The sequence below is a fragment of the Chrysoperla carnea genome, chromosome 1 (assembly GCF_905475395.1).
Source record: "Chrysoperla carnea chromosome 1, inChrCarn1.1, whole genome shotgun sequence".
Classification (NCBI taxonomy): domain Eukaryota; kingdom Metazoa; phylum Arthropoda; class Insecta; order Neuroptera; family Chrysopidae; genus Chrysoperla; species Chrysoperla carnea.
The window spans coordinates 91,638,872-91,655,217 of record NC_058337.1 but is presented as its reverse complement, the minus strand read 5'-3'; the positions used below and the strand labels follow the sequence as shown (position 1 = coordinate 91,655,217).

Below are 16,346 nucleotides of genomic sequence, written 5' to 3'. Positions count from 1 at the left end.
AGGATAATGGAGCACAAATCATAAAGTTGCAATTTTATTGATAGATAATTGATATGATTGTGAACTAAGATATCAAAATTTAGAGGCGGCAAAAATTGAATAGCCTACGGGCGGCAAATCTCTAAATCCGCCACTGACAGGTTTTATAAAGAACTTCGTTCCTAACGGGGGTCTCACAACAGCAATCTTTTTTTTTATTGATGTATTATTGTTTATATAAATTGGGTCTCTTTAAAACATCTTTGAGTTGGAAGATCTAAGCTAGAAACTAAACAAATCCGGGAAATAACATCTATACTGTATAAGGTCTAAAGTCAGATTTCATTGACAAATTGCTATAAATAGTATTCCTCAGATATTATATGTAGACTTTCTCACATAGGTTTTACAGTTAAAGTTGTTCTGAACAGGACCATTATTTTTTTATCTAAAAATAAAGTGGTCGTAATGGTTTTCTAAAAGATAATTAAAATATTTTTGTTTTTATTATGATTTTATTCAATTTAAAACATGATTTTTGAATTAAATTAAAAAAAGAATGCCAACCAACAACTGCAACAGATATAAAATAAATTGCATCCAGTGAGTGAGTGAGTGGTGGTGCACTGTTGTGAACTATGAAAACATCACAATTTCGCCTCCGTATACAACAAAATTGTTAAAGTGTTAATAATATTTGTTACAAAAGACACCTTACTTTGTGGTAAAAACAGTCATGGCTACAACAACTGTAGGATGAATAAATTGTGGAAATATTAAAAACATTACTTGTAAATAAATAATATTTTTAGTCGAAAAAATTTATTTTTTAAGATATCGTCAATTAACTTTCATATTACACTAAATGTTTATTCGTTGGATTCAATTTTTACTAACAAATAAAAAAAATTATTTAATATTATAAATAATTAAAATAATAAAAAATATTTTTATTATTAGTGTATGACTACAAGTTTATTTATTTGATCTCAAAATTTTTAGAACTGGCGTTCATTCTCAAGAGATTCAATTTCAATTCAAAAATTTATTATAATATAGTATGTACTACCACAAACCTAATAGAAACTCAATTAAATATAAACTGAAAAGAAAAACAGCAAATTTAGCAATTTACGTAGCGTCTTTAACAATCTGGATCCATTAAAATCTATACCGACCGAATGTTCCCAATGATGGGTCCCGACTGTTAAAGTCTCTATCTAAACTGCTGGACTTGTTTTTTTCTTTTCAGTTTATATTTAACTCAGTCGGGTTTTTTGATTTTTTTAAATAATTTTTGTATTTTACCCTTTTTATATACGATTTTCCTATATAAGCCTTGTTATTATTGATAACTGGGAGTTGCAACTCGCCAATTGGCGACAATAATTGGTACTAATTAAAATCAGAAGAAATCGTGACTCATGACGAAAAACACAGACAAGAGAAATAATATTAAGATTTAAGTTTATTCATTATGTAGTTTGTATATCATATCTGTAATTAAACTGCCTGTAAAAAAAAAGATAGTAAATTATCATCTTATACATTTTTATTATTTCTCAAGCCTATTTTAGCCAGGGGTACCGCACATTTTTTCAGTATTAACAAGACTTCCGTATTAATTGAAATATACTAAAAAATTATTTTTAGTTTATAAGATCCTAAAAACAGGGATTTAAGTTCCTTGAAGCTACAAATTTTGTGGTGATATATTCCATGAATACCTCACATTTTTGAAACGATATGATAGTGAAAAATTCACACATAAAAAGAGATTGTGTCATGTGTAGGTAGTTTGGATGTTTGTTGCCTTGTGTGTGCGCGACCGATTTCGCATTTATTGTGTTTTAAAATATAAAAAACAGTACAGTGTACATAAAAAATATAATAATATTATTTTATTATAATTTATGTGATTGTCATCACATTATTATATCAATTTTATTATTTGACATGATTTTTATAACAAACAAAATTATGATTTTTATAAAAAATGTATAAACTTTTATTTAGTATAAGATTTTTATGAAAGTTTCGGTACCTTATCACTAAAAACTTTATTTTGAACTAGATGTTTGAAAGTTGGATTCCATGAAGTTAAAAATCTTTTTTGTGCGAACATTACTTTTGCTTCATAGATCATGTCTATGAAGTCGTTGTGAATGAACTGTAATATTTCCTTTATTTGATTTTGCTAGTGTGAAACTGGACGAGCTATTCCAAATTTTGTATTTTTAAAGTTTAATCGTAAAATATTTTTAAAAAAGGCATATTGAGCTGATAATTTCTTTTTTATTCGATATTACCCAATACTTTTAATTTTGTTTACGATTATTGTGGAAGCTATTGCAGTGGGAAGGAGTCTCAAATCATCTATCTTCTCTAACACTGTCCAATTTTTGTCGTGAGGAGATTGGCTCATTTGATTCAGCCTTTCTTTAACGACTTCTCCTACCTGAAATCCCTTCACGTCAAAGTACCATTGCTGTTCTTAAACAGCTCCAAATGATTCATGCAGTAGTAACCAGATGGACCAACCTCCTTTTCTATATCACAACGGAGCCTATCGCCTATGCTTGTGCGGTATTGTTACATTTCTATTGAACTATTTCTATTGATCTGTAATACTCAAAGAGAGGATTGAAACTCTGCATTTCCAACTTCTTCAAATCTTTTCTACTGCCAAATGGAATTGAGCATAAAACCACTTTTACTGTCAAAATTTCCAATACATATCCTGTTTTGCGATTTATCACAAAACACAAACAAATATTCTTTTTTTATGTTCAATTGTAGACGTCTAATAAGGAAAAGAATAAACAATTTTGACTTCTCTTTCCCTGATAAAAGGCTTCGTATTAGAAACTGGAAAGGCACCACCTTAGAATTTTTCTGTCTTTATGGCTTATTTAACAAGCACGGCAAGTTAATTGAGTTGTATACCAATTAAAACTATAAATTAAACTTTCGCTAAACGTTTAAAAAAAAAAACATAATCGTCATTTTTTTATTTTACCTCCACAATCGACACTTGTCCATTTGTCAGCAACAAATATACATGGTTATAATTTTGAGATCCATACTAAAAATCAGTCTCAATTTGAGCTTACATCTTTACTTAATGTTTTAAAAAAACTTGTAAACTTGTAAGGATAACCTTCTGTTCTATAATATCAACTAAATATAATAGTTTCACTTTACGTCTTGTCTGTCTATTTGACGTCAGATAAATGTCGCTTTGGTATTCAATGTATTTAATATTGTTTTAGTGTTTGTTTCAAAATAGTTTATTTATAAATTATTTAGTATGCAACATTGTTCGTTCATTAATTTGAAATGAAATTTAATTTAAATTCAAGGTATTTTGTTTACTTATCTATCCAGATTTTGATTCGAAATACTGATAGCCATCAATTTTAGTTAATTGGTCGAAAAAAAATTGTATTAAAAAATGTTATTCATTCCAAATTTGATATGTTAGACTGTGTGTTGAAATTGTTTACAAAACAGAAACTGAAGCATATTCGACTCTAAAAGAACGTTATATTTGTAAACATATTTAATTTCTGAATATAATTTTTGAATTTTATTTCTAATATAATTTTTCTTTTGTTTTAGGTAAGTGAATTTTGATACTTAAAAGTTATCAAGTCTATAAGGCAGAACGTCCTAATTTTCGTACGATTTAAATAACGGTAAATAAAACTGCTTTTTTATAATATTTTATAATTTCTAATTTTAATTTGAAGAATCTATATGGACAGCACATGATCTTATTGAATACTTCAAAGTAAATTCAAGGATAGTTAAAACGAATATTTCTATTGAAATAATAATAAAATTATTTCAATTTTGCATGTTAAAGTTCAGTTTTTTGCATTATACGGAACTGTTTTGTAAAACAACTTACGGTTATGTAAAATAGATGACTGAGCATACCACATACGTACAATTATTATACCGAAACTAGTCAAGATGGATTCACATTTGCTAAAAATGAATATTTTTGACCAAAATTGGCTCTTTTTCGTTGAATGAATGTCAAATAGAATTTTCTTTTCATCCTTGTTCATTTTCAATAAAATCACATCGAAAATTTCTAATTCATTTAAATAGTTTTTGAATCTATATATATATATATATATATAAAAATTCAAGCTGCCTGATCGATCAACGCACAGCTCAAACCGCTGGATCTAGGAACTTGATTGATGCGACCGTTTTTTATACCTTCTGGGTCAAAATTACCTTATATACTAAGTTTTATCGAAATTGGAGATAACAAAATTTCTCGATTTTTTTGCAATTTATTTAAGGCAAAAAAAAAATTTTTGTTTTGAAATTTGATGAAATCCAGTGGATGGAGTAATTTTGATCCAAAAAGTATAAAAATCAGATTAATTTTATGATTGGACCTATAGAAAGTTACAATGTCAGCGAGTATCATGGGCAAAACTTCATTTTCAAAAAATTAAAATCCATAAAATTGTGAACAAAGAGTGGATAAGTGAGGGCTATAACGTGATAGTCTTAAGGAGAAATTGCCCAGCAAAGCGGACGGGTATCTGCTAGTATTTCATATTTCTTTCATAACAAGATTAAATTAGGATTATGCGAATATAAAAAATAAACTATATTATCAGTTTTTTTCATAATCAAAATGAATGAATTATTTATTTCATTTTTTGAATAAAATTTATTTTTAATTATATTTTAATACTCAAAACCCCTTGTTTTGTCCCTTCCAACATCTATAGTGTCGATCTTCACTGACCCAAAAACAAATTAATTATGCTAAAATCTTTCTGCTTATAACTTTGTCTATATTCAATTTCATTTCATCACAATAATAAATTTGAAACAGTATTAAATAACACTCGATAATATTTGTTTATACACTTGAGAATTTTATGCAATTTTCAATATAAGGGTGTCTGATTCAAACATGGGGTGGTTTTGTCTTCTCTATGTATGCAAACATCTATTGAAGAATAAATAGGTAATAGTGAACTGATTCACTCATTTACAGACTGAAATAATCGATATATAGGGTATATGAAATAAAAAGGGGTGGTAAATAGAGGGTGTTATTAGTCGTAGTAATATCAAACACATGTAATTGAGTCAAGCAATAATAATAATAATCATAATAAAAATAGGGGTGGGATGAGTTGAAGTTGGTGGTGTTTATATATAATATACCTATAGGGTGAATTGGTGGTGCATTATCAAAAACCCTCTTAAAGTCACGTTTCACGTATTGTATTCCTATGTAACCCTATTACTATACATTATGCACAATATTTTATCCTTCTAAAATGTACAGATAAAGATCGTAAAATATTTAAAATTTTCAAGAAGGTAACTTCAGGAAGCACCAGACAAAATTTTATACGGTTAATCACCCCCTTATTAGAAGTAAGTAGGATTCTGCATGAGCACACAGAGTATTGTTAACACACAAAGTACATGTGTAGGAATCATCGAAAACTTAAATGACGTCAACGTGATTCTAGAATATGCTCAAGATCATTGTTATAACTTTATTGAGTGCCATAAACTTTATTGTGTGTCTATGCAAGCATTGCTCATAGAGAAGGAAGCGGGACGGGTATACGACTCTTTTAACTTTCTCTAATAGTAATGAGATAGGTAGGAAAAAATTGTTGTCTCTCTGTTTTACTCGTATTATCGGTTGACACTGGCTAGGTTGTCGCTGTCTTGCTCATTATTTAGTTACAGAAGTGTTAGGGACTTTTCTGAGTTACATTTGCCCATGCCTGCTTAAGTTTGTTTTAAAAAAAGGGTCGAAAAGTCGTATTATATGTTTTTTGTCGTCTTGATATATGTCAAATTTGTCTTGTTTGTAGCGTCATAGTTTCCAAATTGATGGATCCTTATTTGCATAGTAGCACAAGTGACTACAATAAACATACCTAATTGTTTACAAGATTGAATATTATTAAGTTCCCATAATTCCAATTTGTATGTATTTTGACTGTGGCAATAAGACATGATCAATTTCAATTCGTTATTTTTATGTGACGACTGGTTTAATTTTTCAGCCAAACCAGCTTTTATTCTGTTTGTTCGCTTCAAGATCACCAGCTTTTTTCAATGTAAAAGACAGTATCTCAGAAACCAATATGTAGATTAATCTTGGTATTTATAGGTCGATACACTGATCTGGACGTCATTTACCTATATTAATTGTTTCCTTCAAAAAACAATTCACATCTCCAAATCCCAACAATTGATATGAAGGGAATCTAAACTAAAATTTCAACCCATTTTTCATATTGAAAACATTTTCATTTCGTGACCCTCACAATTTGATCGTTATTACGTCGTCAATGTTGGTAATAAATACGTTTTTTGTAAACATTCAATTAAATATTTTTAACGGTAGTAGTTTTATCTTGAATAGGGGTGAGAGTACTGTTACAACAGTCAGGGTTATTACAATACTATCATAATGTAGATAAAGCTTATTATTATTGTGTAAAATGCATTTTGTGTTTAACCAAGGTATGATTGATTGGGTCTTCTGAACCAATTAAGGATTATAATTATATAAGGGTTATATTTTATTTGACGGATTAACTCAATTTTCCGAAGGTTATAACAATATATAATAATACCTTGTTATTATTTTAATCACATTTTACATGAAGATAATTTTAAAATTCTTGTGAAATATGGGACTTTTAAATTATATTTAGTAAGAAGGTGTTTTATTAGTACTTAATAACTCTATTAAAAATTATTGTTTGGATGACAGTCTATCAAGATAACACCGGACCCCTTTAGAGACAAATTCCTGTAGTTTGTCACTATATGTCGGATTTTTAATTGTGTATCTGGATAAATATTAACTATCTTAGATATTATTTCTTTAGCCTGTTTTTCTGTCGGTCTGCGAGATTTTCCCTATTCCTTCATCAAATTCCATGATTTACCCTTCACTTTAAACCTTATCGTGCCGGCTAATGATGAAAAATAAACCCAAGGTCAAAATTAAATTAATTCAACAAAATAATTAGGTAAAAAAGGTTTAAAAAAAGTTGAGAACCCGTGAAACAAATTTTACTATTCTCAGGAAGTTTTGAGGTTGTTTGTTTTTCCCCATCGAACGCATTAACGGTTAAATAGCCTTATTAATCGCTTATTTTTAAGAAATTTTATTCGATAATACTCTATACTGCTTTTGTGTTAGTTTACTTTTGTTTTCGAACTCGTCTATAAGATCATATTCGAAAACTTCACCCATTATTCATAAAAATTCAATGTTGCATAGGTTTTTCTACGTAACTATTAACCATTACAATTTTAACGCAACCATTTCAATTTAATTTTTTGATTTTAACAGAAATGTTATAGGTATATTCCCATGAATATTTTGGTAAATAACCACAAAATCATTCAGTCCCTTTATGTTTAGAAATTCAATACTTACGAAATTATTATAAATATTATTTAATTGTTTACCGTAGACAGGGAACGGGATTTTTGTTTGATTTTGAGAAATTTTAGATTTGTGAGAAGTATAAATATTGATTTTTACAAAACCTATCCAATTACTACTAATGCGATTGTAAGGCAAACTTACAACAGGTAAAATGTATGTAAACTACTTGAAGCGAATGAGAGTGCACATTGTCTTTTCAGCAATTTTGTTTAAATTTATTCCCAAAAATGGAAGTAACTTTCTTAATATAAAAACTAATATTATTTCTTTAAACAATATAATTGGCTCGTATAAAAATATAATGGGCAAGAGTTTTCGCCCATTCAAGCAAGCACTCCAAGGGTTTCACCTCCACCAAGAGTTGAGCAGTGCTTGCTAAATGCGGCCTAATCTTTAATTTTACGACAATTTAACAAGAAATATTTGTATATCAACAAATATAACTCATCGATTAGAAAAACATCCCAATATTTATTAAAAAAAAAGATACAAATGCGACGATAATTAATTTTTAATGGAGTGTATAAGTGTACTTAACATCATCGTTTATGAAAAATTAGTCCCAGCTGTTTATGAAAAATTTTCCCAAAAAGACACAAACAAATTTAAAAAAAAAAATCAATTTTTATAATATGACGTTTGTATTTGGTCGTTGCGGAGGTGGTAGTCGTTGTCGTTGGAAGCGAGTTGATCCAGTAGTTTTACTACTTTTTGATGGTAAAAGAGAACTCATTAATAATTTTCGTGATGCTGTTGATACCATACTAGCCACTGATTGATATTTTGATTGTTTTACATTTCGTGATGTTGCTATTGTCGTGGATGTTGCACCAAGAAGTATCGATTGTTGTGATTGTTTTATACGATTGTTTGTTTCATGACAAAAATCAACTTCTTTAAAACCAACTAAATGCCAATTTGGATCACGTACACAAATTGTTAATGTAATACCACATACCTAATTAAAAATTCAATTAAATTTTTTTTTTGTAGTCTTTTTATTATTTTATTTTTACTTTTTTGTAAAAAAGGGATGACACACTTTCTCTTGTATTTTATGCAAATTTTTTTAAATTGGTTTTTTACATGAATAAATTTAAATTTTTATTTGACCATTATCACATGTATTTAATCAACGTTTTTATGAACGTACAAAAAATCATTACATTCATTCTCGGTGAAAACTATTTCAGAAATTTGGACACCTAGAAAATTTGAATTAATTCCAATTGTTAAATTGATTTTTTATGTACGTTTTAGTATTAATTTAAAATAATTTAATACTCAATGCCTGTTTTTCCTAATTATTAATTACTGAAATTATTTTATTAACACTTTTCATCAAAAGGATTGGGTGGATTTTATTTCTTGGTACTTGTATATCGATAGATTTATCTCGGCAGATAAGCTGACACAACTTAAACTGTCAGAACTGAGATATCAGAAGTGGCAAAAATTACATTACTCTCTCAATGATGGATCGGATAAATTTCAAACATTTTATTGCCAAACTTTCTTTAACTTCAAATTAAATTTCAACTTTATCAAACTACAAGTTTTTCTATTTGTTTTGATGAAAATCGAATAATTAAACACTGAATGAGAAAAAATTTAACTATTTAACGCCAGATTTTCTAATATTTTATTACGTCATATTTACTCAGACTTAAGAATCGAAAGTAGGAATAAACTCACATTAATTGAACGAACACCAACAGCATTCAAGGCAAACCACGGCTTGGCAAAAGTTGCCAACATAATATTGAAGCAAAATCGTATCATAACAACTTCTCCAAAATTTGATAGCTTCTCCAATACTTTAAAAACAAACTCGGGCTCAGCAATCTTTACATGACTATTCGGTGCAAGTTTTAAACTTATTGTGGAATCCGAAGGTCCATTTTCTTTTATTATAGAATCAAGCACATTATCAAATAATTTTGGAACGAATCTTTTAATACTAACTTCAATTTTAGCAAATACTGGACGATGTTCTGATAATTTTGTTTCATTTCGGGTGTATATAAAACAATGCCCTGGGTAGCCATATGTCCCAGACAAGGATGAGGCATTATCCAGGGTACGGGATGATGAGGCTCGGAAAAATTTGTGTGGTGGATTAAATTTCCATAATATACGATCACACCATGCTGGAGACTCAGGATATCCTGATGTATCATAGGCATTTTAATTTAAATCATATTTGTATGTGGGCGCAAAATTAATTGAGCCTTCTTGAAACCCTTGGAAGATTATGTTTGCTTTTTTATTCAATAATAATTGATCGTGACGTAACAATTGGTCATATTGTTTGAATCGTATTAAATTTCGTATTTTTGTATTTTCCAAATCGATGCGATAGTTTAAGTCACCCAGAAAAAATATATAATCATGAGAATCAACTGATGCTGCACATGGAAAATGTATGCTGTTCATTATTTGAAGATAATCTTTATTCCTTTCATGTGCCTATAGAAGAAACCGGGAGTTTTCATGAAAACTAGGATTTTAATTTTGAAAAAGTTAATTATAAGTTTGCATTTTATGCGATTCTTTCTTGTTCAACATTCAACTCCTTATTAAATGGCGGATTCGAACGATTTTTATGTTTATTTGAGAGTTAAACATTTTTAACTTACTTAAATCTTGTAATCAAGTTTTGTTAAAACTTCGGTTGCGCTCCTTTCGATTAAAATAAAACTTCTTATTATTTCGATTGCAACGGCCCTTAAAATTTTTCTATGGTGTAAGTGTTTTTACGACAAGAGTCCCTTTTTTTTCTCATAAAGTATTGATATTAAAACTTACCATTTCCTGACCTTGTGTGAAGTGCGCACATATAAAGCACATTGTTGTTTCACAAAAAGCAAATCTTATTGCAACGGCACCATTGTTACTATCAATCAAACCACTACATTGTGTTTTAACATAATCCGTACTAACATATTTAATAAGTGTTAAATATTTTTCTTTAATAAATATAAATAAACAAAGACCCATCGATTGACAATATGATACTAATGAATATTTGCCAATCTTCTGTAATTCATCTTCAATTTCAATACACCATAATTTTACATTATCATCAACCAAATTTGTTGTAATTAATGGGGACATATTGATATCAACAACGTCTTGAAAACCAATCACATATAAATCGCATACATGGGATTTACGTGATGACATTGGTAATAATGGTACTAGCCATTTTTGGATCATGTGTTCCCTTTGTAATGTTTGCGGATTGCATAAACCATTTGCATTAAATGTACCGATTCCGATTTCCAATTTTACAGTTCTAAAAAAATATTAAATGATAACGTAAACAAATATAGCGCGGACACCAAAAATATTAAAAGCAATCTTTAAATAGCTGATAAGAAGTTATTGAATTATTCGCAGAAAATTTTGAAACCACGTATACACAGTCCTCACGCCAAAACGTAAGGACTGTATATACGTAGAAGTAGTGGAAACTTTCGATGTAATGTAGCAATTTGTTTTAAATATTCTTAGTGACAATACTTATATAAAATTAGAAAAACTTTTTTTTATACCTAGAAAATTCATCCGCTCGTAAACATATCTGCCGTAATACATCCTCGTTACACGTTGATAACAATGTTGGTGGTACAATATTGATTGCACGATCAACAATTATACGATCGACTGTAGTGCTGCTTAATAATAAATTTATCGCTTCAAACGTTGAAGAATCAGTAGCATCAAATTTAACATCGGTATCTTTTGCGTATTCTGATGAAGTTAAATTTACATAAAATTTAGATAATTCGGAACCATTTCTTATCCACATTGCTTGCAACAGTTTATGAAATCTGAAATACACATTAAAAAATTCATTGAAATTAACATTCGAAATTGAAAATTAAATATTGATTCATAAATATAGCGATAATGATGAACTTTATTATATCTATGAATCAAATTAGCTTTTATAAAATTTGGACAATAAATCATCAAATCAACTTTATGAATTAAAGTTGTGATATCTCTTTCCGTACAACTTAAATATAGAATATTTTTCAAGATCTTAGTGATAATTGTTCATATTCTTTCCCAGAAGCACTTGTGCGTCATAAATATTTTACAGAATAATTTGCACCGGTATAATTGATTCAATTCCCTGTATATGTGGACCCACTTAAAGCATTCAATAAGAATAATTATTGTTACATTTTTTATGACAAAAATGAAGCTTATAATAATATATTCACTTCTTATCAGTAGGTACTTACTTATCAGATAGTGTTGCTTGTAAATTTATATTTTGAGCGTATTCACGATGTACAGCCTTTAATTGATGATTTAAAAAGTACAAACCAATGTACAGTTGTATTTTATTAGTACGATTTAAACAATCAAAACAATTACAGCGAATAAAACATTTTTGTTCTGTAACGATATCACCATCATGATATAGAAATACATTCAGATGATTGGAATTTGATTTTATAAATTCATCAATTTTTGGTATATTATCCGGATATTCACTTATATCACCATCGCGTATCACATCAAATTGTAGATATTTTACTTTCTTTCTAAAACCGACAAAATTTAATGCATTTAAAATGAAAGTAATTTGCAATTGTATATAAAATAATTTTGATTGGGAATGCAATCACTGAGAATTTCTCGTCATTATTTTAGACTTTCTAATATAAATATTTTTATCAAACGAAGAACTAGCGATTCAAAACTTGCTCGAAAATAGTAGAATTTTCGATTCATTCTAACATTGAGAAATATTTATATTGATTGTAACTAGCCATAAAGAAAAATGTTAACAAACTTCATATCAGATGATAAATTTTCGTAATGTCGCAGCAATTCATGCGATAAAAATGTTTCAGCATCCTTTGTGCCACTAATTTCAATTGCTTCTTTCGATGCTTTAGTTAATAAATTTAATAAAACTATATCGCCATTGTAATGATCTTTCAACATTCCTAAATATTTTATAAAAGTTTGATGGGATAACTCATAGCTAAAATAAAAATATAAATTTATTATTATTAATTACATCTATATATAAATTGTTGGAAAACTCAAAAAATTCCTTTCTATTACGTTAACCTGAGCGCACCATCTTCTGCGCCCTCTATTTCAAAAACGGTTCAACATAAAAAAAAAAGTTTCAAGGAAAATTTGTAGAAAATTTTAACCTCTTCAACTTTTATCACAAATGTTTGTACAATTGAAGGCAAAAGACACAAGATTTTAACAAAAAACTGATTTTCGACACCTTTGACCTTGAATATCTAAGGACACGCACGCGTGACCATATGTGACTTTTGAGACAACATTTGTCCTATCAAGATAAAGATTTGTACAAAAATTCAGCTTTTTCCGTTAGATTCCGAGGTTGCCCACTTATTTTGACTAAGATGATCGGGCTATTGCTACTTTCAAATTTTACTTGGGATCACATAGTTTATGTCCATAAATTATCCCAACGAATGTTTGGTATCAAAGAAGTCACTTCGCAGACAGCTTTCAATAATGAAGCATCTATTTCATTTCGTGTCTTTTCATTTTTTTTAATCAAATTGTTTTATTTTTTAAGCAGGATTATGGTCAAAAATTCATAAAATGTATTTAAAATATGGCACATTTTGTTGACAATGGAATAAAATGCCACAAGTTTATGTATTATATGCATGTAACATAGCATTGTCAGATCTTTAACCATTTCAACAATTATTATGTGGTTAACCTAATGCCAAATATTTAATCATACATATGCATGTGTTGAATAATATATTGGTTGTCTACAAATAAAGTCTGTCTGTGCTTCATTGCTTATGTATTCAAAATAAACATATACCTATAAATATATATATATATATATATATATATATATATATATATATATATATATATATATATATATATATATATATATATACTAGCAGACCCGGCTACGCGTTGTGGCTAAGGTTCTTGTTATATTAAATTATAGTAAACTATTCAAGGGGAACAGTAGGAGGACATCAGTCTTTATTAATATGCATTTAATTTATTCTTTAGTCTAAGTAACACGTTCCCGGCTATGTTAACACCAAAAATTGAAAAAGTAAGAACAATTGCATTTCACAGTAATTCGTTTATTACAAACAAAAAAAATAAGATTATACCTTAGCCTCGACAACACGCGATGGTTATCTGATATGAAACGTTTGTATTTTTAACATAGCGCCATCTATTGAATACTAACTTAATCCAGCCAACAAATACCGCCATCTGTTAGAATCGGTTGGAGCTAACCGTTGGATCAAATTGCTTACTTTGTGAAAATCAAATTTAAAATCCGTTCGGTAGTTTAGGAATCCAAAGCGCATAAACAACGTGATACGTAATTTTTATATATAAAGATATATGTAGTACTATAATGATTTGCATGTATTTATAATAGATAATAATACTACATTATTCATTTCCTATTGATATTGGGTGTTTAATTGAAGATTATTTGATCAAAGACTACACGGCTTTTAATACAATTAGATGATGCATAATTTTTTTCAAACGTACATGAATTATACTGGTTAAGAACATTAAGCGATTTCACATTTTTAACTGGAAATGTCATTTTACGGTGCAAATGTAGAGTTCTATCAAACCAAAGCGGTACTACGAAAGAGACATATATGTATGTGCACTTTCTTTTGCTCAGTGCCACTATGTTTTGATAGAACTATAGTAGATTGCTATGGCGAAACCTTTTTTGTGTTAAGAAACTTAGTCACGAAGAAATCGAACTTTAAAATTCCGTGTACAGTGCAAGAACATACTTTGTCCAGTTTTGTATATCTAACTTCCTTACACTATTCGATAGGGAAATATTAAAATTGTCTTTTTAACATAATTATAAATTAATGACTTAAAATAAAGTAATTATTCTTTGGGATCAAAATAATACTCTTTAGAGTTTTGCTAAAGGATTATTTTCATATTTTGATAAAGTCAAAATTTATATTTTTTTAGCATTTTATTCAGACCAGAAAATGACCATTTTTGACTTTTTGGAACATTACGAAAAATAGCAGAACGCATTGTTTTTATGTAAAATAAATCAAAAGTGCAAAAAAAAGTTCAAATGTAAATTAATTGATTTTTCCACTATTTTATGATCAAAAATAGATTTAGTTTAATTGCAAATATCTCAGCTTAATGTCTGTGTGATATGGCATTTTCTTCATCTGTGCCCTTCACATAGAGTTACGCATAATTGTACCCATCTATGTAGTACCTAATTCAATACATAAAACTTTTTTACGATTTCGTCTTAGTTCGCAATGCAACATTTTTTTATGTAATATTTCAAAAGCTCTCCAAGCCAATTTTTATGAAACTCTTTTACGTTCTAAGATATTTATGAATCATCCGATGTATTTAGATGTTCAAAAAAACAATGAAATTCGTAAGGTTTGTGCTTATATACAACATTGTAATAATATTCTCCCTCTGAAGAAGGCTGATTTTGTTTGTACATTTGTTGGTTATTTTATTCAGTGCAGTGTATAATAATTGAAACATAAATTTTGTAAGACATCTTCATAGACTTTGTATGCTATATGTTTGGTGAGCACTTACTTTCAACTCAGCAATCTATTTCAAAAAAATTGAACCGATAGTCATATTATTTGAAAAACTCAAGATAAACATGAAACAATGTTTTACAGGGTTCCACTAGCATGCTTAGGATGACTGTCGTTTTGATTGGTGCACGTACAATAAGATATTTACGCTATTGAAGTGTAGTAAGGTGAGACTTCCACACTCAGATATTGTAAATAAGTGAATTTTGAGTTGATTTTAGCCTCATTATCTCCGAAACTACTAAAATTATGGAAAAACACGGAATATATAATTAATATATATATTAATTTGACAATCCACAGCTCACCCATTCAAGTAATACAGGACAAAAAAAGAATTAAATAATTTAGAATGAAAACAGCAAGTGTAATTTCTTTACAATTCTCTCCACGCGAGTTTTGCTCGTTCCTGTCCCTGTTTTTTCGCTTTTCGTAATTACTAGGAATTCTTTTCATCTATTTTTTTTTCAAATTGCTCAAGAAGAATCCAAGTATTGTTTTGTTTTAATAATTTTTGGAAAAACCATTTAATTTATTAAATTTTCTTGTCTACTAATTGTGCTTGTGAATAAAACTTTCCTAAATTAAAAAAAATGTTTAAGTAGCTTCAGTATTTTTAATACTAATGTGTACCCGAAAATAAATGTAGAATAATATTGTTGTTATTATTTTTGGCAAACAACACATTTTCTACGGCACTCACTCACTGAAAATATTATTGCATACATTCATACAAAAGCAAAGTACAAAAATTGAAAAAAAATACATCGGAATAATAATATAAGACAACAACGACACATTCGTATGAACTCACTAAGAATGAGAATATAAAACAATATTTTTCTTTTCACACACATAAAATAAAACAAAAATTTTGTCTGAACGTAACATATCCTCTGTGTACAAGCAAAAATTCTGTGCATAGACGTTGTATGAAAAACTACCACCTGATTTTATTTACTTGCACACGTTTTAAATAATAAAAATGAAAAAAATAATTTCTTCATATTGTTAAATGATGGAGGTATTGCGAGAAAATAATTACTTTAAATTCAAAAAAATCATTTTATCGTAAAAAAGCGTGGTGCTTAATTTCAATTATTGCTCATATTTTATATACAGAGAAAAGTAAAGTCATTATAAAATATCTTAAAAACACCCCACTTTTTTATACGATCAAATGATGTTTTTTGAATTTAATTAATGATGCTAGGAAAAAAATTTTGTCATAGGTGTTCATAAAATCACCTAATTAGTCCATTTCCGGTTGTCCG

General features: G+C 28.5%; 3 protein-coding genes across 4 annotated transcripts in view; 1 reads left to right on the top strand and 2 right to left on the bottom strand.

The window, feature by feature from the left end:
• The window catches only part of LOC123291043 (netrin receptor UNC5C-like), a 385,599-nt gene that overhangs the window by 105,260 nt on the left and 263,993 nt on the right, over positions 1 to 16,346 (top strand). The gene's annotated exons all lie outside the window — the stretch shown is intronic.
• Positions 8,043 to 9,254, bottom strand: LOC123291045. The gene is made up of 2 exons (XM_044871474.1): positions 9,146 to 9,254; positions 8,043 to 8,408 (listed from the first exon to the last, which is right to left on the bottom strand). Exons 1-2 carry the CDS (start codon positions 9,230 to 9,232, stop codon positions 8,076 to 8,078), a joined length of 420 nt encoding a protein of 139 aa, XP_044727409.1. The 5' UTR covers positions 9,233 to 9,254; the 3' UTR covers positions 8,043 to 8,075.
• Positions 9,262 to 10,337, bottom strand: LOC123291046 (synaptojanin-1-like). 2 transcript variants are annotated; one of them, XR_006534919.1, is made up of 3 exons: positions 10,259 to 10,337; positions 9,416 to 9,919; positions 9,262 to 9,354 (listed from the first exon to the last, which is right to left on the bottom strand). XR_006534919.1 is itself a non-coding variant. In XM_044871475.1 (2 exons), the coding sequence occupies exons 1-2, from the start codon at positions 10,298 to 10,300 to the stop codon at positions 9,638 to 9,640; spliced, it is 324 nt and encodes a 107-aa protein (XP_044727410.1). In that variant the 5' UTR covers positions 10,301 to 10,337; the 3' UTR covers positions 9,262 to 9,637. The 2 variants fall into 2 exon arrangements, 1 of the variants encoding a protein (XP_044727410.1); XM_044871475.1 differs by having other exon boundaries at positions 9,262 to 9,919.

Bases quoted from the DNA above. Each gene is read 5' to 3' on its own strand.
- LOC123291045 (XM_044871474.1), bottom strand. From the start codon at position 9,232: ATGATACGATTTTGCTTCAATATTATGTTGGCAACTTTTGCCAAGCCG. The intron at 8,409-9,145 runs GTGAGTTTATTC...ATTTTTAATTAG, and splicing joins TTGGTGTTCGTTCAATTAAT to GTATGTGGTATTACATTAAC.
- LOC123291046 (XM_044871475.1), bottom strand. From the start codon at position 10,300: ATGTGCTTTATATGTGCGCACTTCACACAAGGTCAGGAAATG. The intron at 9,920-10,258 runs GTAAGTTTTAAT...TTTCTTCTATAG, and splicing joins TCACACAAGGTCAGGAAATG to GCACATGAAAGGAATAAAGA.